The 20493-nt window shown below is 44.8% G+C and overlaps 1 protein-coding gene across 1 annotated transcript in view; it reads left to right on the top strand.

Moving 5' to 3' along the window:
• LOC124803188 (orexin receptor type 2-like) overlaps positions 1–13543 on the top strand; it is a 67440-nt gene extending 53897 nt beyond the window's left edge. The window contains exon 6 of the mRNA XM_047264371.1: positions 13335–13543. Within this exon, the coding sequence (XP_047120327.1) occupies positions 13335–13543 (209 nt within the window). The remainder of the gene's footprint in view (positions 1–13334) is intronic.
• Positions 13544–20493: the final 6950 nt, after the last annotated feature.

Below are 20493 nucleotides of genomic sequence, written 5' to 3' on the forward strand. Positions count from 1 at the left end.
AATAATCGGACGGGAGAGGGGTGGGGGGGGGGCGGTGAAAGTATTTCCATGAGTTGAACTGTTCTGAGGATATGATATAAATTTTAAGCTGTTTCCTAGGCTGTAACATTTGACAAGTTCCTAAAATATGTTGGTTCTATTTAAAATAAGAGTAGATTTTTGACACACTTAGTGTACTGTAGAGATCGTTTGTGAGTTTGTATGTGATTTTTGTGAGATATACAGAGTTTAAAGGGTTATTCTATCTCTACGGAGAATGAAGTGACGTGGCGGCTACGTGCAGGCAGTGAAACTCCCACAAAATAATGTGGCACCGGCACAGAAACAATTTCTTGTCGTGAGCGCTGACCGATTCCAATCCGCTGTTTGAAAGGGGCAGCCGCCACGTTGCCTGTCGCCTGTCGATCTGCATCCTTCGAGCATTGTCGTTGCCATCTGTTTACTATATAGCCTGGCATCACTGTCTTCACGCAGCATAGGGGCTCAGAAAGTTCATTATCAAACGCTTTGATTATGTTGCAAAGCCTCCACATTTTTGGCGGAAAAAGAAGCAAAAATATCAGCAACGAGGTTTGAGAGAGCTGCTTGAGTTGCTTAATAAAGAGATTGTTCAAATGGCTCTATGCACTATGGGACTTGGGCTAAGAAGAAGGGACAGGAACAGACTGACGGAAAGAAAACTCTGCACCTAGAAGGAGTTGTGCGAGATGAACTAAAGTTTGTAGGCGTGTTTCTACATTGAGGGTGATGCCTATTAAAGGTCGCATAAGATTTGCGCTAGTAGCACCACTACAAGGATGCGGTGGTAACGGTCGTCAGCGTTAGTTACCTTTGAGACTGGACGTGGTGGGCTTGATGTTAGTTGAGAATGTCTTTAAGTGGACAAAGACGCCATTATCAACATCTCACTGACTTTGAAAATGTCGTGTAATAGAGCTAAGAGAAGCAGGAAGACTTGGCAGGAATGTAGCCACGGTACATGAATTCTGGCAGCTGTGGCCAGGAGAATGCACGGTCGCGAGACGACCAGGCTCCGCACGGCCACGTGGTACTACCGAAAGGGAAGACCATCGCGTTCGGCGTATGATTCCGGCGCACCGCACTGCTTATGCTTCAGCAAGTTGAGCATCAGTCGGCACCGCAATGACACAACAAACTGTTGTGTTGGGGTTGGATTGTTTAGGGGATGAGACCAAACAGCGAGGTCGTCTCTCTCATTGGATTAGGGAAGGAGGGGGAAGGAAGTCGACCATGCTCTTCCAAAGAAACCATCCCGGCGTTTGCCTGGAGCGATGTAGGGAAATCACAGAAAACCTAAATCATGACGGCCGGACGCGGGATTGAGCCGTCGTCCTCCCGAATGCGAATCCAGTGTGCTAACCACTTCGCCACCTCGCTCGGTCACACCGAACTGTTCCAAAGCGGTCACTTCAAGAACAGCTGCCAGCCAGGCTTCCTGTAGCGCGCTTTCCACGGACCGCGAACCACTGCCATTTGCAACTTAAGTGGTGTGGAGACGAGGATGAAGATTTGTTGTGTTTTCTGATGACAGCCGGTTCTACACTCCTGGAAATTGAAATAAGAACACCGTGAATTCATTGTCCCAGGAAGGGGAAACTTTATTGACACATTCCTGGGGTCAGATACATCACATGATCACACTGACAGAACCACAGGCACATAGACACAGGCAACAGAGCATGCACAATGTCGGCACTAGTACAGTGTATATCCACATTTCGCAGCAATGCAGGCTGCTATTCTCCCATGGAGACGATCGTAGAGATGCTGGATGTAGTCCTGTGGAACGGCTTGCCATGCCATTTCCACCTGGCGCCTCAGTTGGACCAGCGTTCGTGCTGGACGTGCAGACCGCGTGAGACGACGCTTCATCCAGTCCCAAACATGCTCAATGGGGGACAGATCCGGAGATCTTGCTGGCCAGGGTAGTTGACTTACACCTTCTAGAGCACGTTGGGTGGCACGGGATACATGCGGACGTGCATTGTCCTGTTGGAACAGCAAGTTCCCTTGCCGGTCTAGGAATGGTAGAACGATGGGTTCGATGACGGTTTGGATGTACCGTGCACTATTCAGTGTCCCCTCGACGATCCCCGGGTGTTGGCCCTGTGTGCCTCGGTCGTATGCAGTCCTGATTGTGGCGCTCACCTGCACGGCGCCAAACACGCATACGACCATCATTGGCACCAAGGCAGAAGCGACTCTCATCGCTGAAGACGACACGTCTCCATTCGTCCCTCCATTCACGCCTGTCGCGACACCACTGGAGGCGGGCTGCACGATGTTGGGGCGTGAGCGGAAGACGGCCTAACGGTGTGCGGGACCGTAGCCCAGCTTCATGGAGACGGTTGCGAATGGTCCTCGCCGATACCCCAGGAGCAACAGTGTCCCTAATTTGCTGGGAAGTAGCGGTGCGGTCCCCTACGGCACTGCGTAGGATCCTACGGTCTTGGCGTGCATCCGTGCGTCGCTGCGGTCCGGTCCCAGGTCGACGGGCACGTGCACCTTCCGCCGACCACTGGCGACAACATCGATGTACTGTGGAGACCTCACGCCCCACGTGTTGAGCAATTCGGCGGTACGTCCACCTGGCCTCCCGCATGCCCACTATACGCCCTCGCTCAAAGTCCGTCAACTGCACATACGGTTCACGTCCACGCTGTCGCGGCATGCTACCAGTGTTAAAGACTACGATGGAGCTCCGTATGCCACGGCAAACTGGCTGACACTGACGGCGGCGGTGCACAAATGCTGCGCAGCTAGCGCCATTCGACGGCCAACAGCGCGGTTCCTGGTGTGTCCGCTGTGCCGTGCGTGTGATCATTGCTTGTACAGCCCTCTCGCAGTATCCGAAGCAAGTATGGTGGGTCTGACACACCGGTGTCAATGTGTTCTTTTTTCCATTTCCAGGAGTGTATTTCGATGCCAGTGATGGTTAAGAAGGAGGCTGGTCGATGGCCTGCAACCAACATATCAGCGTGTTAGAGTAAAATGTGTCTGATAAGAACTGATTTTATCAGATAAACACGTTTTATGGTTTCAGCTGCGTATGTAACTTATAAACTCTGTGTGCGCCAGACGGTATCATGGATGAAGAAACTGATCGTAATTATAGTAAAAAAGATTCTGTTCAGTGGTATCATCCTGTTGTGTACATAGTTCCGCGTAGTCAGCATGTACACATCTTTCCCACTAGAGCGGGCCCGCTAAGCACAACAGCGCAGGCGCAGCGCTCGTCCGTCTCCGCACTATGAGATGGCGCTGCCTTAGAGACAGACCAAATTCTGCTTCCGCCGATCTGCGTATTAATATGTAAGGCAGCCAATGAGATTGCTGCTAATGTAGAAGGTTTTCTCCTTGCGGATCACACTCACGCAGTGATACCTGAACGCGCGAGGTATTTATAACAAGTGTACAGACCTCCAATTAGTCAGTCTGCATTTGTCTGCACCAGTCTGTACCAGTCTGCATTAGTCTGTACCACTCTATAGTCAATTTTCAGTCTGCGCCTAGTAAGATTATCATATTCCTGTACATAGTCATGAAGATAAATAGATAAATGTATAGACACTTTGTCAAGTATCAGAGATATGTGAGACTAAGATTAACAAAAGAACTTCAGATTGTCAATTGTAAATAGCATCCAGAACCAAGTTAAGTAATTTTTAGGCTTGTTATTATTTTAATAAATGTGTGTGAAAATTAATCAAGTTTTGTTTAAAGTTGGTCACCGTCAATCTGCTACTCTGAGCGTGCAAGTGGCATTTCTATCGTCTGACCTAACGGCAGAAGATAAACACGTCACAATAACACCACGAGTCACATTGCTGACACTCGCCTACTTCGTTAGAGCGACAAGTCAAATAATCTGATGGTGTGTTTACCGAAGGTCTTACCGTACGCACACCACACATCCGTCATACCATGCGCCACCCCATTTCACCCGAGACTGAAAACAGCAGCGCGCTACTTGTACGAGTCCGCTACACGTCGCTTCAGGCACCACCGGTGACTGCAAACGGCTGTGGTGCAGACGACGAAGAGACGTGTCGCCGCCACGCCACCTCTGTGCACACTGCGTTAAAACGCCAGTGACTCGAAACAAAGCCACGTACCCGCAACGACTCTGCCACATGTCCGCGCCACGCCACTTCTGTGTGCACTTGGTAGCAATGTTGTCGCGACAAATAAAAAGCACGTAAAATACTTGACGTGTCACTGCACGGACGACGACGTAGGGGAGGAGACAACGTACGTGATGGGAACTCCCTTTTAAAGGACAACTGCGCGATAGGGCATGTGCAAAATGACCGCTGAAGCCTATGCACAAATGTACGTCTCATATGGTTTGTAAGCTATAGCTAGTGAAGTCTGCAAATGATCCTTTGGTCTTGTCAATGCGATCAACATTTCGACAAACATAAACCAAGGTCGACTGTTTCTCACTAGAGAAATGAAATAAAATAGTCGCATAAAGAAAGGATCAGCGAAAGCAAAATGAGATCGACCACCCACTGCCAGAATGAATTCTCACAAAACAAGAAATGAGTATACAATGCAGTGCAGCAGACAACGTCGCTCTCTACGACACTGAAAGTGTGTTCACACCTGTGCGCCCTGCAACTCGTCGTCGTGTACTGTGCTTGCCCCACTCGCAAATAGTGTCCCATGTGTAGCTGCATGCCTCTTCCTCAACATGCACGTGCGAGTGATTCTATTCACGCCTCTGTTCACCCTGGGTACCTTAACTGTCATGTGGGGCAAGCTGCAGCCGCACGGTGACGAGCCACAAGGCGAACAGGTGTAAACACATTTTAACAATATATTATGAATAACTTGTGTCACGTGTAAACGATACACAGACGAAAAAAATGGCAACACCAATAGGTAATTATGTACAGCAATTAAATTTTGGGAATACATTTCTCTAGCTAAAAGGTTTAAATGATTAACATTACAAGATAGCAAGTTAATGTATGCTCGACATAAGCCACTGCAGATGTGAAATGTTGATACATTAATAACCAGTGTAACCGCCATCATGTTGAATGCAGGCACGTAGACGTGCATGTGTTGTTGTACATGTGCCAGATATCAGTTTGTGGGATGAAGTTACGTGCCTGTTGCACTTGTTCGGTCAATACAGGGTCAGTTAATGCTGTTGCAGATAACTTTGAAATTGTCGTCCTATGCCATTTGCACTACCCTTCCAAATTAATTGTTTAACAGCTTGAAGCAATCAAACAGATTGAATAAAACAATCATATAGATACGAAAACTTGGTTACTATACTTTAGGCTATCTAGTTTCAACTACTTTCCAAGGTCACCCGACCACCCACTTTCTGCTATTTTGAACACCAAGAATGCAAAATACGCTTATGGATTATCTAAATAGCAGACTATTTATGAATTTTTGGTAGGGCAACATGTTCTGTAAAGCAGTGGGTAGCCGTGTGACCTTGAAAAGTAGTTGAAACTAGGTATCTGAAATAAGATTAACCCACTTTTTGTACCTATATGAGAAGCGATGTCATGATCGCACGGCTAGAAGTGACATAAAATCGACGAAATTGAGAATAATGACGAAAAATATGTATAAATTGAGGGAAAATACGTCGATATGGGGGTAGTACTCGCGTGTCTTGTGCTTGGTACAGAACAGTTCTTGTACATGGGGATGAGTATGCGACAGCAAGAGAAATACGAAAAACGTTGACATGAGAGCACCGGAAACCACTAAATTTTTTCGTCGACGTGACTGCTGCCGTTGATGCTTTCCTGGAAAAAAGAGAAGCATTTTCCTCTTAACTTACTTGCATCTGCATTAAATGATAACCGAGAGTGGTTAGAGTGATTGGTTGACATGGAGTTGGAACGAGCTGTGATTTAATGGTAGACCGAGGATGCTTTCTAGAGAGAGAGGGAGATGTGTCTGCAGATCATTTCACCATTTTTTCTGTTGTTGCTGTTGAGATGCATCAGTTGTGTGAAATAACCTGCGTTTCACTCGTATACAACTGCTTTTTATGTGTGTGACTTAGAGCATGTCTACTCGCGTTTGCAGTCTTTAACAGCAAACCTCTCAGTCATCAGAGGACTTCCAGCTCATTTGTGATTAAACATGTCCATTCTGTTTCGGCGCTTTTCTCTAGACGAACAAAGATTTATGCGACGTACTCCATCCCCTCCCACATCTTGGGCATAAAATAGAGTCTTCAGTTTCATAACTGCGGTGATTCTAAGTTAGGGACATGTGTTTGTGAGGTACTAGAATCCTCGTGTATACATCTGCTTGACAGACATCCTGTTTACGGAATCATTGGTGGCATGAAGTGTAACTTCGCATGTCAAACGCCGGCGCTATGCGTTTCTCAATTTTCTTGTAAGAGGTATTCCTCGTTACTAACGATCATTTTCTGTAGGACTGATACGAGAATAGTATAATTTCTGAACCGTGCTCAGGTGTGATCAGTGGGTGCTATAAACCTCTAGAAAGCTATACTGAGCATTTTTACCAAAATGGAGATGTGCGGTTATTTAACATCAACCTACGACTTCTGCATGGACGGAGATAAAGAGGGGAAACAGCCATGTGATTGTGGATAGCGATAAGACTGGTGGAATAGACTGTCCAATGTGGTTAAGCCCCAACTGTGGAGTAAAGATATGAAACAAATCTATATGTCAAATCACAAGTTTGGGAGTGAAGAAAGATATTGACAACACATTATACATTTCATAAAAGTGTCCTGACATGGGACTACGAGAAACTTTTAGGTCTTCCTTGGCTAAGCAGCACAGCACTACCAAGTTGGAGGCTACAATATACAAGTACAGAATGGATCGTGTATTCGACCCCATGCAAGAGTGTTTACGTGTGTTAGACACCAACTAACAGTCTTTACAATGTGCTCCACTTTGCTCCGTGCCACTCGCTTAAAAGAAAAATGGTTCAAATTGCTCTGAGCACTATGGGACTTAACTCCTGAGGTCACCAGTCCCCTAGAACTTAGAACTTCTTAAACCTAACTAACCTAAGGACATCACACACATCCATGCCCGAGGCAGGATTTGAACCTGCGTCCGTAGCGGTCGCGCGGTTCCAGACTGTAGCGCCTAGAACCCCTCGGCCACCCCGGCCAGCACTCGCTTCCATGTGGCATCAATTAACGGATAATATACAGAACAATTGTTGTGTTATGTTTAATAATGTACTAAAGTTTGTGTTCTGGGGCAATGAGAATACCCGAAAATTGACGGATGTACAAGTGAAGTCTTCCAGACACTCCAGAGCGAGAGAGCTTATCACCAATGTTCTGTCTGCATACAGTTTTAATTATCCGCCTGTAAACTACGTGGTGTTTCTTAACTCTGACTCCAATAAAGACGATATAACTGTTATAAAGAAGTTTAATGTCAAAGGAGGAAAAACTTATTTTCCTCGGTCCAAAACATTCTTCTCCACAACACCATCTGATATAGATATTGCATAATTGGGTCTGGTTGACACGAGAAGCATTATTCCACAAGTTCTAAGCAAAAGAGTAAATTTATCACAGTGACTTAAAGCCATTCCCCATTAAAGAAATTACACCTTTAAATACAGTTAATATTTTATGTGCACGGAAAAGGATGCTAGAAACGGAGGACATAGAACTAAATAAGAGAAAACAGGACTAAACGGTGAAGACTACTGCCATAAAGGAAGAACATAAGCAGCAAATGGGAAAGGAAGAGGCCATTGCAGATGTGCAGGCCAGGTTTACGTATAGCTCCAAACACAGTGTATAGAGATATCTGGCTACGAGTGGGGAATTCAAGATTAGTAGCATTTACTGTAAAGATCAGTGGTAAGTCGCCATATGTTGGAGTCCTGGTCGAAAACGGCAGATTGCAGCACGTTTTCTATGTTAAAGGACACATGAAAAATCTGTTTTTCAAACTCCATTCCCCCTTGGATCAGCTTAAAAAGGCTGGATAAATTATATCGAAATGCGATGGGCTTGTTGTCATACACTTAGCAACAGAAGAACCGTTTGTAGAGCTTAAAACCGACGCGATAAAAACCTTCAATGACAATTCGTTCGCAAAAGTTGTCAACTTAAAGATCTATACCGAAATTCCACAAGAATGTGCGGCATAAGAACTGGCAGCCTACACCCAGGAAGATGTGGAGTGTTATAACAAGTGTCATGTAGGAAATATGAGGAAAAATTAAAATCTCCGAACTCTTTCGTCTGGAAGAACTCCCGGAAGAGCGGAACTAATCGTTGAAGCCATGAAACTCCGTATCCAGCTATCTCTACTATTACAAATGTAAATCATCTGTGAATGTGAACAACATATCTAAAATAAAATCGTGTGTATTTTGATGAGGCGTCTCGAACATCCAGGTACGATCATTTTTTGTGTGTTTACCGTCCAGCCCGACGACACAGTTGGACTTGTTCCACACTGCGTAGTTTATTTAGTGTATTATTTTTATGTGCCACGGATCATTTGCGTGATAATTCGTAATCATGAGGAATGCGTCACTTTACATACGCAATTTATTTTTATAATATTTCTGTATTCTGTACGTTCAATTTCTTGTAAAATATGAGATATTAGTGTTTCCTACCCACCAAATTACAATAACAGAAATTCTTCTATAGATGAGAAGGGATTGTCAAGCAGAAAGTTTTTAAGTTTGTTTTCAATATTTGCTTCTATATCTGTAAGAGATTTTATCTATCTCTGTAAATTTTTGTTGCTGCATTTTTTGTTAAAGACAATCTTAGTGTGGAGTAATGAATGTCATTTTTCTTTATTGTATTGTAATTATGTACATCATTATTACTTTTGTCCGTAGTGGATTGATTACAACAAACTTCATGAGGGATTAAATATACTGTGAAACAGTAGTCGTAATGCCAATAGAAGATAATCGTGCACTAGATATTACTCTTACAGCATGTTTTTGAGCAATGAAGACCTTTCTTCAAGATGAGTGCCCCAGTACATTATTCCACAAGTCACTTTTAAATAAAAACATGAAAAATATGTCAACTTACTGATTTGTCTCTCCCTAAGTTTTGCAATTATTCTAAGTGCAAATGTGGTTGGACTAAGCTATATTAGGAGCTACAAAATGTGCTTTTTTCCAGTTTAAATTCTCTTCAATGTGAACATCTAAGTATTTTGAAGTTTCCACCCTATTTGTTATTTCCTCACACTGTGTTACACTTATGATTGGTGTAGTACCTCTAGATGTGCGAAATGGAGTACGTCTTTTTTTTTTTTTTCAAAATTCAGGGCGAGACCATTCGCAGAAAATCGTCAAGGATACTTTTAATAACACTGTTTACAATTTCTTCTGTTTCTTCATGTCTGCTTCGATTAATTACAATACGTGGGGCATGGGTAAAAAGAACGAGTTTTGCTTGTTGTATGTTAGATGGAAGGAAAATTCAATACATGATTTCTCCCGAGTCAGAATAGTTTCCTCCGACGTCATTGGTTGAATTAGTAAGTATAACTTTCTGCATTCTTTTTGTCAGATATGGCATTATCCACTGGTTGGCTAGACCAACAATGCTGGACCAACAATCCCATAAACCTATAATTTATCGAGGAGAATATTGTGATTTTCATAGTCAAATGTCTTAGATCACAAAAAATACCAACTGGCACCGTTTAATTGTTTAACGCTTGTAAAATTTCGTGAGTGCAAATGTAACTAGTATTCTCAGTAGAACAGCTCTTCTGAAATTCTCACTGTGATTTGCTGACTTTATTATTGTTGCTCAGGTTAGTTACTATACTGGAATACATCAGCTTCTCAAAAAATTCGGAGAATGATGTCAGCAGTGGAACAGACCGGTAGTTATTGACATCTCTCCTACAACCTTTCTTATGGAGGGGTTAGATAATGGAATATTTCTGTCTCTCTGGATAAATGCTTTGTGTAATAATCGTCATAAATTTTATCTCATTTGGCAGCAAGCAGCTCTGAATGATGTCCTTCACTTTGTCAGTCATAATATAGAAACTCTTTTTAGATATCCTGCCAATATAGTAGAAGTGATCGGAACTGATGTTCTATATGTTAATATTTCTTCTCTTTTTTCAATGACACTGGAAATGTCCAATAACTTCTTCACTGTTGAACATCTATGAGCAGTAAAATATCGAGTTCATGCCTGTCTCGGTCTGATCTAGCAGCAATTTCGACTCACTTTTCCTTGCAAACCTGTCCAGTGTACTTTGCCGATGCGACGTCGGTGTCGAGCCATCGCCAGACAACTTGTGCGCTGACCCTTAACTCTCGCAATATCAAGGCGGGATTGCGGGGAGGAGGGCTACTTTACGTCCAAGTCTGAAAATGTTGTAATCTAGCCACTTACTTTATATTTTACAATTCTGAAAAAAATATTTATTGTTCTTGATAAATTTTTATACCACATTCCATAAGTATTTTAAAATTTTCATTTAAACTTAACGCCAAAATTTAGCTCTCCATAGCAAATCTAACTTTCCGCAATGAATGTTGTATTCAGTTCAATTTTCCAGGTTGAGGGCCTTACTTACATATCAATTTCTCTTTAAAAGTATGTTAAGAGTACATGTTAATTAGCCGAGCGGTCTAGAGCGCTACAAATGGTTCAAATGGCTCTGGGCACTATGCGACTTAACTTCTGCGGTCATCAGTCGCCTAGAACTTAGAACTAATTAAACCTAACTAACCTAAGGACATCACACACATCCATGCCCGAGGCAGGATTCGAACCTGCGGCCGTAGCGGTCGCTCTGCTCCAGACTGTAGCGCCTAGAACCGCACGGCTACACCGGCCGGCTCTAGGGCGCTGCAGTCATGGACTGTGCGGCTGATCCCGGCGGAGGTTCGAGTCGTCCCTCGGGCATTGGTGTGTGTGTGTGTGTGTGTTTGTCCTTAGGATAATTTAGGTTAATTAGTGTGTAAGCTTAGGGACTGATGACCTTAGCAGTAAAGTCCCATAAGATTTCACACATTTTTGAACAGTACATGTTAACAACAAGGAACTGAATTTACATTTAAAAAAAATTATGTTTCTCATAAAGTAGGTTACGGAAAATGCTTTGAATTCTAAGAATGTGCTGAAAAGTATTTTCAGATTCTGGACCAAACTTACAGATCAATAGCTCTTTAAAATGTATGTTGTTAATATACACCGAGGTGACAAAAGTCACGGAATGGCGATACACTCATACACCGATGACAGTAGTATCACGCACACAAGGAATAAAAGGGCAGTGAATTGGTGGAGCTGTCATTTGTAGTCAAGTGACTCATTCGAAAAAGTTTCCGACGTTATTATGGTCGCACGGCTGCAATTGACAGCCTTTGAACGTTGAATGGTAGTTTGAGCTAGATGCATGGGACTTTCCATTTCGGCATTCACTTAAAAATTGAAAAATTGAGAGGGGTTGGGTTGATTTGGTGGGATGAGACCAAACAGCGAGGTCATTGGTCTCATCGGATTATGGAAGGATGGGAAAGGAAGTCGGCCTGTCAAAGTAGCCATCACGGCATTTGCCTGAAGCGATTTAGGAAAATAATGGAAAACCTAAATCAGGACGGTCGTACAGGGGATTGAACCAGGGTCCTCCCGGAGGCCACTGCGCCACCTTGTTCGGTGAGAAATTGAGAGCAGTGGCGTTCGCGTATAGTTATCAGTGTTAAAGCAAGGCAACACTGCGTGAAATAACTGCAAAAATCAATGTGGGACGTGCGACGAACCTATCCGTTGGGACAGTGCGGCGAAATTTGGCGATAATGGGCTATGGCAGCTTGTGACCGACACGAATGCCTTTCCTATCAGCACGACATCGCCTGCAGCGTCCCCCCTGGGCTCATGACCTCGTCAGTTGGACCCTAGACGACTGGAAAGCTGCACTACGCCGGGCGAAACGAGGTGCGACATGATATTAGGAGATCATGTCCGTTATAGTTATCCGGGCTGTTATGCCGTGGTCGGCTGATGACTTCGGTGTTGTTTCCCAACGTTTCGTCCCCGTCTGCGGGAGACATCTTCAAGAGCGTCTATAGCTCGATGGAAGGTCCAACACACCCACTGGCTCGCTACTGACTGCCGCTAAATTCCGTGTCCGCACGCTCCCACGCCACGGCGTGACGTCACGGTTTTGGAAACGTCAGTGCAATTGGCCGCTGTCCGCTGCCCTCGATGGACGTTTCCATCACCCACTAGTAGACGGGTGGTACACATCTTCTTTAACACCGGTGTGGTGTGTGCAGTGTAAGACCTTCGGGACCTTCGGTACACACACCATCAGATTATTTGACTTGTCGCTCTAGCGAAGTAGGCGAGTGTCAGCAATATGTCTCGTGGTCTTATCGTGGCATAAACCTTACTTAACTTGATTCTGGATGCTATTTACAATTGACAATCTGAAGTTCCTTTGGTCTTGGTACGTTAATCTTATTCTCACATATCTCTGATACTTGACAGAGTGTCTATACATTTCTCTTCATGGCTATGTACAGTAATATGATAATCTTATTAGGTGCAGACTGAAACTTGACTACAGACAAATGCAGACTAATGCAGACTTACTAATTGGAGGTCTGTACACTCGTTATAATACCTCGAACGTTCAGGTATCACTGCGCGTGTGTGATCCGCGAGGAGAAAAGGTTCTACGTTAGCAGCAATCTCATTGGCTGCGTTACATATTAATACGCGGATCGGCAGAAGCAGAATTTGGTCTGTCTCTAAGGCAGCGCCATCTCGTAGAGCGGAGACGGACGAGCGCTGCGCCTGCGCTGTTGTGCTTAGCAGGGTGCGCTCTAGTGGGAAAGTTGTGTATGCACTGACTACGCGGAACTATGTACACAACAACCGGCATCCATATACCGTTTAATTTCACGCCCTCCTCCTTTCGATTGAAATTATTAGGGTGTTTAACGATTTCGATTGCCTCCCTGTAGAGCCTTTGATAATATCCTTGAAACGAATATGATGGTTCCCTGGCTGGAAAGCATGCTCCGCAACAGCATACCGTGGCATAACAGCCCAGATAACTATAATGGACATGAGATTTCCGGCTGTGGAACTCTATATTTTGATATTAGAACATGCCCGAAGACTTCGGTCACCTCAGTGTAATTCAAAAACAATTTACTATTTTTTTAAATTTCTTTTTGGGGTTGGGATAAAATACCACGCCCCCCAAACTCTTGGTAATGCATCTTACGGAAAATGCCTCGGTATTGCTAGTGTTGAATGTTGAGAAGTGCGCGAGACTGTAACAAATCCGCGGTCCGTGTTGCAGGCAAGTTCCGGCTGGAGTTCAGGCGGCTGTTCTGGAAGTGCGCGTACGGCGGCGGCGGCCGCTACTCGCCGGCGCCCGCGCCACTGGTGCTGCGCCGCGGCGGCGCCCGCCTCCGCGTCTCGGCCTCGGTGGCGGCGTCGGCGACGGCGTGCCCCTCGGCCACCGGCTCCGGCCTCGAGATGCGCTCGCTGTACCGGCCGGCCGCCTGACACCCCCCGCCGCGGCGCGTAGTGCTGCAGAGCTGGGGCGCGTGCGCCGCCGACCGGCCGCCTCTCCAGCACCCGCACCGCTTCACGTGGGCCACCTCCGCCTCCGCCGGCTCCGTGCAGTACGAGTAGCGCCAGAGGGGCGCCGCCCACTCTCCTGCGCTGTAGCGTCCGGGAACTGTAGAGCAGGCGGGCGTCAACCTAACTGAAAGAAATTTATCGCCGTGGATAGAAACTTACAAGAAACTGGATCGGCTGAAATAAGCTGGCCTTCACGATCACAACATTCTACGCTGTACTTAAGCCTTTAAGTGCTTGTGACGTAAGTACCTGTTGAACTGAGCACACTGGTCGCTATGTAACTGGGTTTTCTCTATTGATGCTAGTCAATTGTCAGGATGGGCATTACTGCATAGGGCATTTGATTCTAAAGCATTATGTCAGGGCGAAAAAACACTAAATGAATTACTTTTTCTCTGGCTCGGGTATCAGGTAGAATGAAACAGCGTTTTTACATAAGATAACTTTAATTGAAGATTTGTACAACGGTTTTCTTACTGGATTGTTCTGGCTGGGAGAGCGGCAGCTGTGCCTTTCTGCGTGAGCGGCGGCGTATATGTCGTGTCGCTGTTTCGCCCAGTTGACTGGAGATGCGCATCGCGATGTGGCCCGTTTAATTATTGAGAACGAAGTCGTGAATCGGATGGTGATACCTTGGATGTGGCGTCCCAGTGTTTCTCTTCTCTAAGCGGCCGCGTCTGTTGTGCGTCGGCCAGCGGAGCGGCGCGGCGGGGGAAGGTCAGTGTCCCGGACTCGAACAACGGACTCCAGCTTGCCAGTCTTCGGCCGTCAGATCTTCATCCAAGCACACAGATGACTGCTGATGTGAGGCCGTCTCGTTCCCGTCCTCACGAGTCACCTGGGTACGTAACAATCAGTGTTCAAATACCTTCTGACTTCTGTCTACTGGCGGCGAGGCTGCTGCTTGCTATTCCATTACAGCGACGGACTTGGTGCTTCTGTGTACGATGTAATCTCTTCCTGCATGACGGTCTTCAGCACCGAAACTGAACTGAAAACTACTCCTCTCGGGCCCACTGCGTCTCGCGTATTTATTCACTTCAGTTTACTGGAGGTGAACGACTTCACGGTCATTGCCACTTCTGTCACATTGAAAGGCTTCTCGAAGAATTTTCTTAACGTCGGTCATTGGCTCTTGGAATGTAGGCGAGGGCCTTTGATGACATGTGACAACTGAGAAATACGTGAGCCGGTCATTGCCTCTTCTGTCACGTTGAAAAGCTCCAAGAATCTTCTTAACGTCGGTCATTGGCTCGTGGAATGTAGGCGAGGGCCTGTGATCACATGTGACAATTGAGAAACACGTGAGCCGGTCGGGCGATGCCCTGACGGCTGAATCGACAGCGTCCGCTTATGTGGGGAGGGTGATGGCTTCTCTTGAACGTGCTGACTTCACGGTCATTGGCTCTTCTGTCACTGCTCCTCTGACCGCTGTTTGCCAGTGTGTAATTCTTCTAAACTAAGCTAAGTTTTTCATTTATTTTCTAATTTCTGTTTCACTTCACATTGATTTCACTAATTTATTTACCTATCTTAAGTACCACTCAACAGCTAAATAATAAGAATCCACTTGCTACAAAAATATTAATGAGGCGTTTCCGACATGGCTCATCACCAGCATGTCTTCTGGACATTCCTGATCGGCAAAATTGCAACACAAGGCCATGTAGGAGATCTGCGAACGTGATACGATTAAGTGAGCACTTCATTAACACTGCTCCAGGTCGCTTGGTAATGACAACGCACTTACTAAACTTTCGCAACCTTTCGGTTAAACTATACAGGATGTTGTACAGATCCTAAGGTTGCTTATTCGAGGCGTGCTGCCACGAGATGGTAGTTCCACAACTTCAGTACTGAGGAAATTGTGTAACTTTTTTTTAATTAGTCCGCCTCGATTGCAGCAGAATTTTATGTCAGTGTTACAGAGCCGGAAGAGAAGGGGGGAAAATATTCAGGTTCATCAGGTTTGTAAGGGTTGTAGAGCGGACTTAGTAGATGAAGTCTTACAACAAACCTATGTTCGGAAATGTACCGTTTGCATGTAAAATACAGTTAAAAATAGGATCACTTCCAAATCTCTCGCCTCAGAAAAGAGAGACGAGCTCATCTGTTCATTTTGATCACAAAACTATTTTGAGAACGAAGTCTTCCACGACGGCACTGACGGATAAAACACTCTCGGACTTCTTGCCGCGTCAGTTCACGATGAAACCTCAAACTTTTCATGCTCATGAAAAGTTAGGATCAACTGACTAAACTGTTGTTGTGCTGACCTTATGTAGCCCATAGACGGCTTCTGGTTGGTCAGTAATTACGTAATGCTGTCGCAATCGTGTCAACGTCTGCACTGGTGGTGCGACGGTTACCGTAGTAGCAGAAACATCGCGAAGAATGTCTCTGCTTCCTGCTGGATCGAGAACTCGTTTCCATGCGCTGCAAAAGATCATATCCTTTGTGATGGTTGACGTTCTTCTCGCATTTTGTTATTTCTATAGCCTCTTTATTTTATTTATTTATTTATTTTTGTAATAAAGACAGCCCACTGGTTGCAATGGATCATATAGTCGAATTGACCATGGTTTCGACTCCTAAACTAAGGGAGTCTTCATCAGAATTTGTAATTACATACATATTAGGCTCAGCATTGCTGCTCTCGTCATACAATTTTAACACCAAAAAGGCCACGTCACATAATAAAACATCCTACGTAAAAGTTTTACTGTCATTTCTAGTTAAAAATTCAAGATTGCCGCCAAGGTCTGCTTGTATATACTGAAACAGGTGGCATTAGACTGAAAAAAGAAACTATTTTACGGTTGCTGCATACAGCAATGTTTAAAGTTGTATAGCCTCTTTACAGAATTTAAATACTTAGGACTATGGGAAAAATCTTTTATTTCGTCAAACAGTATTTTTTATTTATTCATAAGGTTGTGGTTAGCAACTGCAGATTTCTCCAGTGCCTGAGTTTTAATATCCCGTTGATGGTCTGCACAGTGACCAGAAATGGTACCGATGGAATGGCCGATGTAATTGATACCGCACTCACAAGGGATTTTATACAAGTAAATCCCAAAGATCTTGAGGCCGAGATTGTCCTTAGCAGGACGTACCATCTCCTTTATCTTCTTAGGTCGTAAAATAGGTCTCATACCTCGTCTTCCTATGACTCGCCATATTTTGCTGTATGTAATGCCGTAGAAAGGAATATAATCGGTGGCTCATCACGTGACTGTTCAACATTTTCACGTTTTCTCTGATTTCATATGACGTGAGCCATAGCCGTTCCTGTGAAGTACGAGTTCCGAAAAAACGGCTATGGTTTACGTCATATGATGTAAGCATTCTTCAAGAAGAGAAAACGTGAAAATATTCAACACTCTTGTGATGAGATATCTATTGTATTCCTTCCTTTCTACGGTGCTACATTCAGCAAAATAGATAGAGTTCTAGGAAGACAGCGCATGAACTACTTTCCGACTTCCTAACAAGGTAAAAGAGATGCAACGCCAAGTTAAGGACAGTTCCTGCACCAGGATCCCTGTGGACGCTGAAGCAATTACGTCGGTCTATCCATCCCTACTATTTCTGCCCGCTGTGTAGAAAATCAACGGCATATTAAAAATCGAGAATTGGGCAAACCTGCAGTTGCTGAGCAAAGGATTATGAAAAAAATACAAAATACTATTGGACGAAACAAACGTTTTGGACCATGGTTCTACAAATGAACTTCTGTAATTAAAGAGGCTGCAGAAATAAGAATGTGCGGAAAGAGCTTCAGCCGCTTCAATGCAAGCGAGTCCTCGATGCAGAGAAGGAGCAGAGACATTCTTCGGTACTACTGGAGCGGTGGCACCGCTTGCGTAGACGTTGACACCATCTGCGACAGCATTATGTAATTACCGACCAATCAGAAGCCTTGTATGGGCTACATAAGGCCACCACAGCACCAATTCAGGTTGCCAGTTGCTCCTGATTAAGACGACGCAAGTAATCGTCCAAAGCTCAAGGTTTTGCCCTGAACTGACGTGACAAGAAGTCCGAGAATGTTTTATGCATTGAACTTTTTCACCTCAAAATAATTTCCAAATATGAAGAAAGTGCAAATGACAGTAAAAAAAATCATAGAATTGACTTCAAGCAAAAGCCCAGAGCCTTGGCTTCGTAGTGTGGCACTTACTCTCTAAGGTATTTAGCCAGAATGTCTGGTACGTCGTTGTTGTGGTCTTCATCTCAAAGCAGGTCTCCATGACAGCTTATCCTCTAACTCTGCGTAACTACTCCAGCCTACACGAGCTTGAATCTGCTTACCCAAGCCATAACTTGCTCCCCCCCTCTCTCTCTTTCTCTCTCTCTCTCTCTCTCTCTCTCTATATATATATATATATATATATATATATATATATATATATATATATTCATTAGGAAAGTTGAGTGATAGATTCCTTTTCTTCTAAATTCCCAATTTTAGCATATCTAAACATAATTCAACTCTCGATTACAAACGGAATAGTTTTCCCAGAGAGAGTGCTTCCATACGTGGTATGTGAACCATACCTCGGTACGCAGTATGATAGTCCATTCCTATGTTTTCTTCAAATGAGCGCCTATTGCCTTTCTTCACAGCATCCCACGAAAGTATCAAAATTAACCTTTCGGAGTGAACCACATTTGATTCAGTCAAATTATTAGCTTTTTTGTTTGCTGTGTCGAGCCTGAGACTTCTTCTTCACTCCTACGGAAGTACCGGCAATATACGAAGGCAATGCAAGGGTCCCCTTCCGTAGCTGAGTGGTCAACGCCTCTGACTGCGATTCTGAGGACACGGGGTCACTTTGCAGGTACTGTCGTGGATGCTTCCTTGTTGGAGGACTAGTATAGCTTCCCCTCTCTCTTGTGATGAGAGCTGAGAAACTACCTGAATGAGAAATAGCGGATTCCACGCCTGTGAAACCGACAGCGGCCAGGGGAACGGCTTTCCGACTAGATCACTGGAAGTGCATGGCTGATCCGCTCGCTGTCCGAAAGACAGGGCGTATAAACTTCGCGCAGCTTAGTAGACATGACCAAGGATGATCGACACTACCTCGCCTATCGACCGAGAGACACCTGCACGTCATGCATAACAGTGCGGTGTCTCGCAGATGCGCATAGGCCGCAAAGTTCGATGCCAACAAAAAAGACAGGCTGCGACGCGTGCGTCACAGCGCGTGACGCTGCAAGTCTTGGTAATGCTAGCAGCAATCTCTGTCGAGGAACGAGTAACTATTTCAAACAAGGTTAGCAACTCCTGACTGCACATTTAAATGCGTGCTGGCGCTCGATGACATACGACAAAGGAAGGACTTTCACTGGGTATTTTATCGTTGACATGTTGATTTCCCTTGGGCCCTCCAGGGTGCCGAGCGTTCGCGAAGTATGGCGGGCAAGGCAATTAGCGTGATGTCACACGTTCGTTTCGGACCCTGTATTTCGGTTGGGCCCCGACAAAGTCGCAGTGTGCACAAGCTCGAAGCCGTTCTGTAGGACTTGGGCTGCGTAGCTATCCGCCATGTTCCCTTTGGGTGTCAAGCGCTCGTTAGGTCGCAGTCAGAGTTTTCTCCCGCCTGGAAGTAAATCAGACCGAAGCACGTGGATAGCGACCGATGGGGATCAACTGCCGCTCACTTAGGATGCCAAACGGATGTAGTTTTTTAGTGCTGACAACGTAGACCTACGTACTGCGTATGAATGACGTCACATCATGAACATGTCACAATGGCTACTCAGTTTGGTTGTAGTTAGTACTTTAGTTACAAATTTTTACTTGTCAGGTAACCGAATTCGTTAGTTAACCAGCACTACCCCATATGTATGTCAGATCGGTATATGAGGGTGCTACATAGCGCTCGTTGACATTCCATTCATACACGAAACCTTATTGGAGTCGCATATTTCATACGAATTCACAGTACGATTCCATGGTTTCTCCAATAGTTTTAATTGAATACTGACGTTGTTTCCTTGAAAGGACGCTACCAGTTTCATTCTTCAGTCTTAACCAATTCAAGCTTGTCCTCCTTCCCTAATGGCCCTGTCATCGACAGAAAAATCCAAGTCTTCCTTCTTTGCTTTACCACGATCCTCTGAAGTGGTTCCCAAGATTAGAAAAGATGTCTCTGCTTCCTGCTGGATCGAGAACCCTCCCTTCCCCATGTTCAGTGCTTCTTCAGTACAGTATCAGCAACAAGGGCATGGTTACTGAATGTACACATGAGAATTCGACTTCAAACCCTTCTCTGTCACATCGTTTCAACTTGTGGCAGTTTAACGCACGTATTTCACTAAAGAGCAGTAATAAAGAATCTGTCTGTTACTATTAAATATAAATTACTCACCTACGAAGAAACGACATGACAAGACGGGAGGCGGCTGTTACCTTTCGATTTCTACGAAGGCGGGTGTGAGAACTTCTGTGCTGGACGCAGTGGAGGGACACCGAGGGACTGAAGCTGTAAGACGAGCAGTGAGACATGTCTGGGTATCTCTGTGACTAATGAATTTCCCATCAAACACAAGACAGAAAGAGGTGGCTGGGTGGGTAAGACGCTGAGCTTGCATTAGAGAGGATGACATCAATTTTTTGTTTATTTATACCTACTATGCGTTTTATGCTCTTGCAGTTTTCTTCATGGGAATTTATTACTATTTGTACCACGTATACATGACGCATATTTGGCAGGCATCAATGAAAATAAATGATAGAGTGTGGACTTGCAAAGGTAACAAAAATGAACTCCATACCACGTGGCTCCGTAATTTTCTGAATGGGTTGTCCTTTGGGAGGAGCGTGTTTCAAATCCCCGTCATGCCCTTCCCATTCATGTTAT

The sequence above is a fragment of the Schistocerca piceifrons genome, chromosome 6 (genome assembly GCF_021461385.2).
Source record: "Schistocerca piceifrons isolate TAMUIC-IGC-003096 chromosome 6, iqSchPice1.1, whole genome shotgun sequence".
NCBI lineage: Eukaryota > Metazoa > Arthropoda > Insecta > Orthoptera > Acrididae > Schistocerca > Schistocerca piceifrons.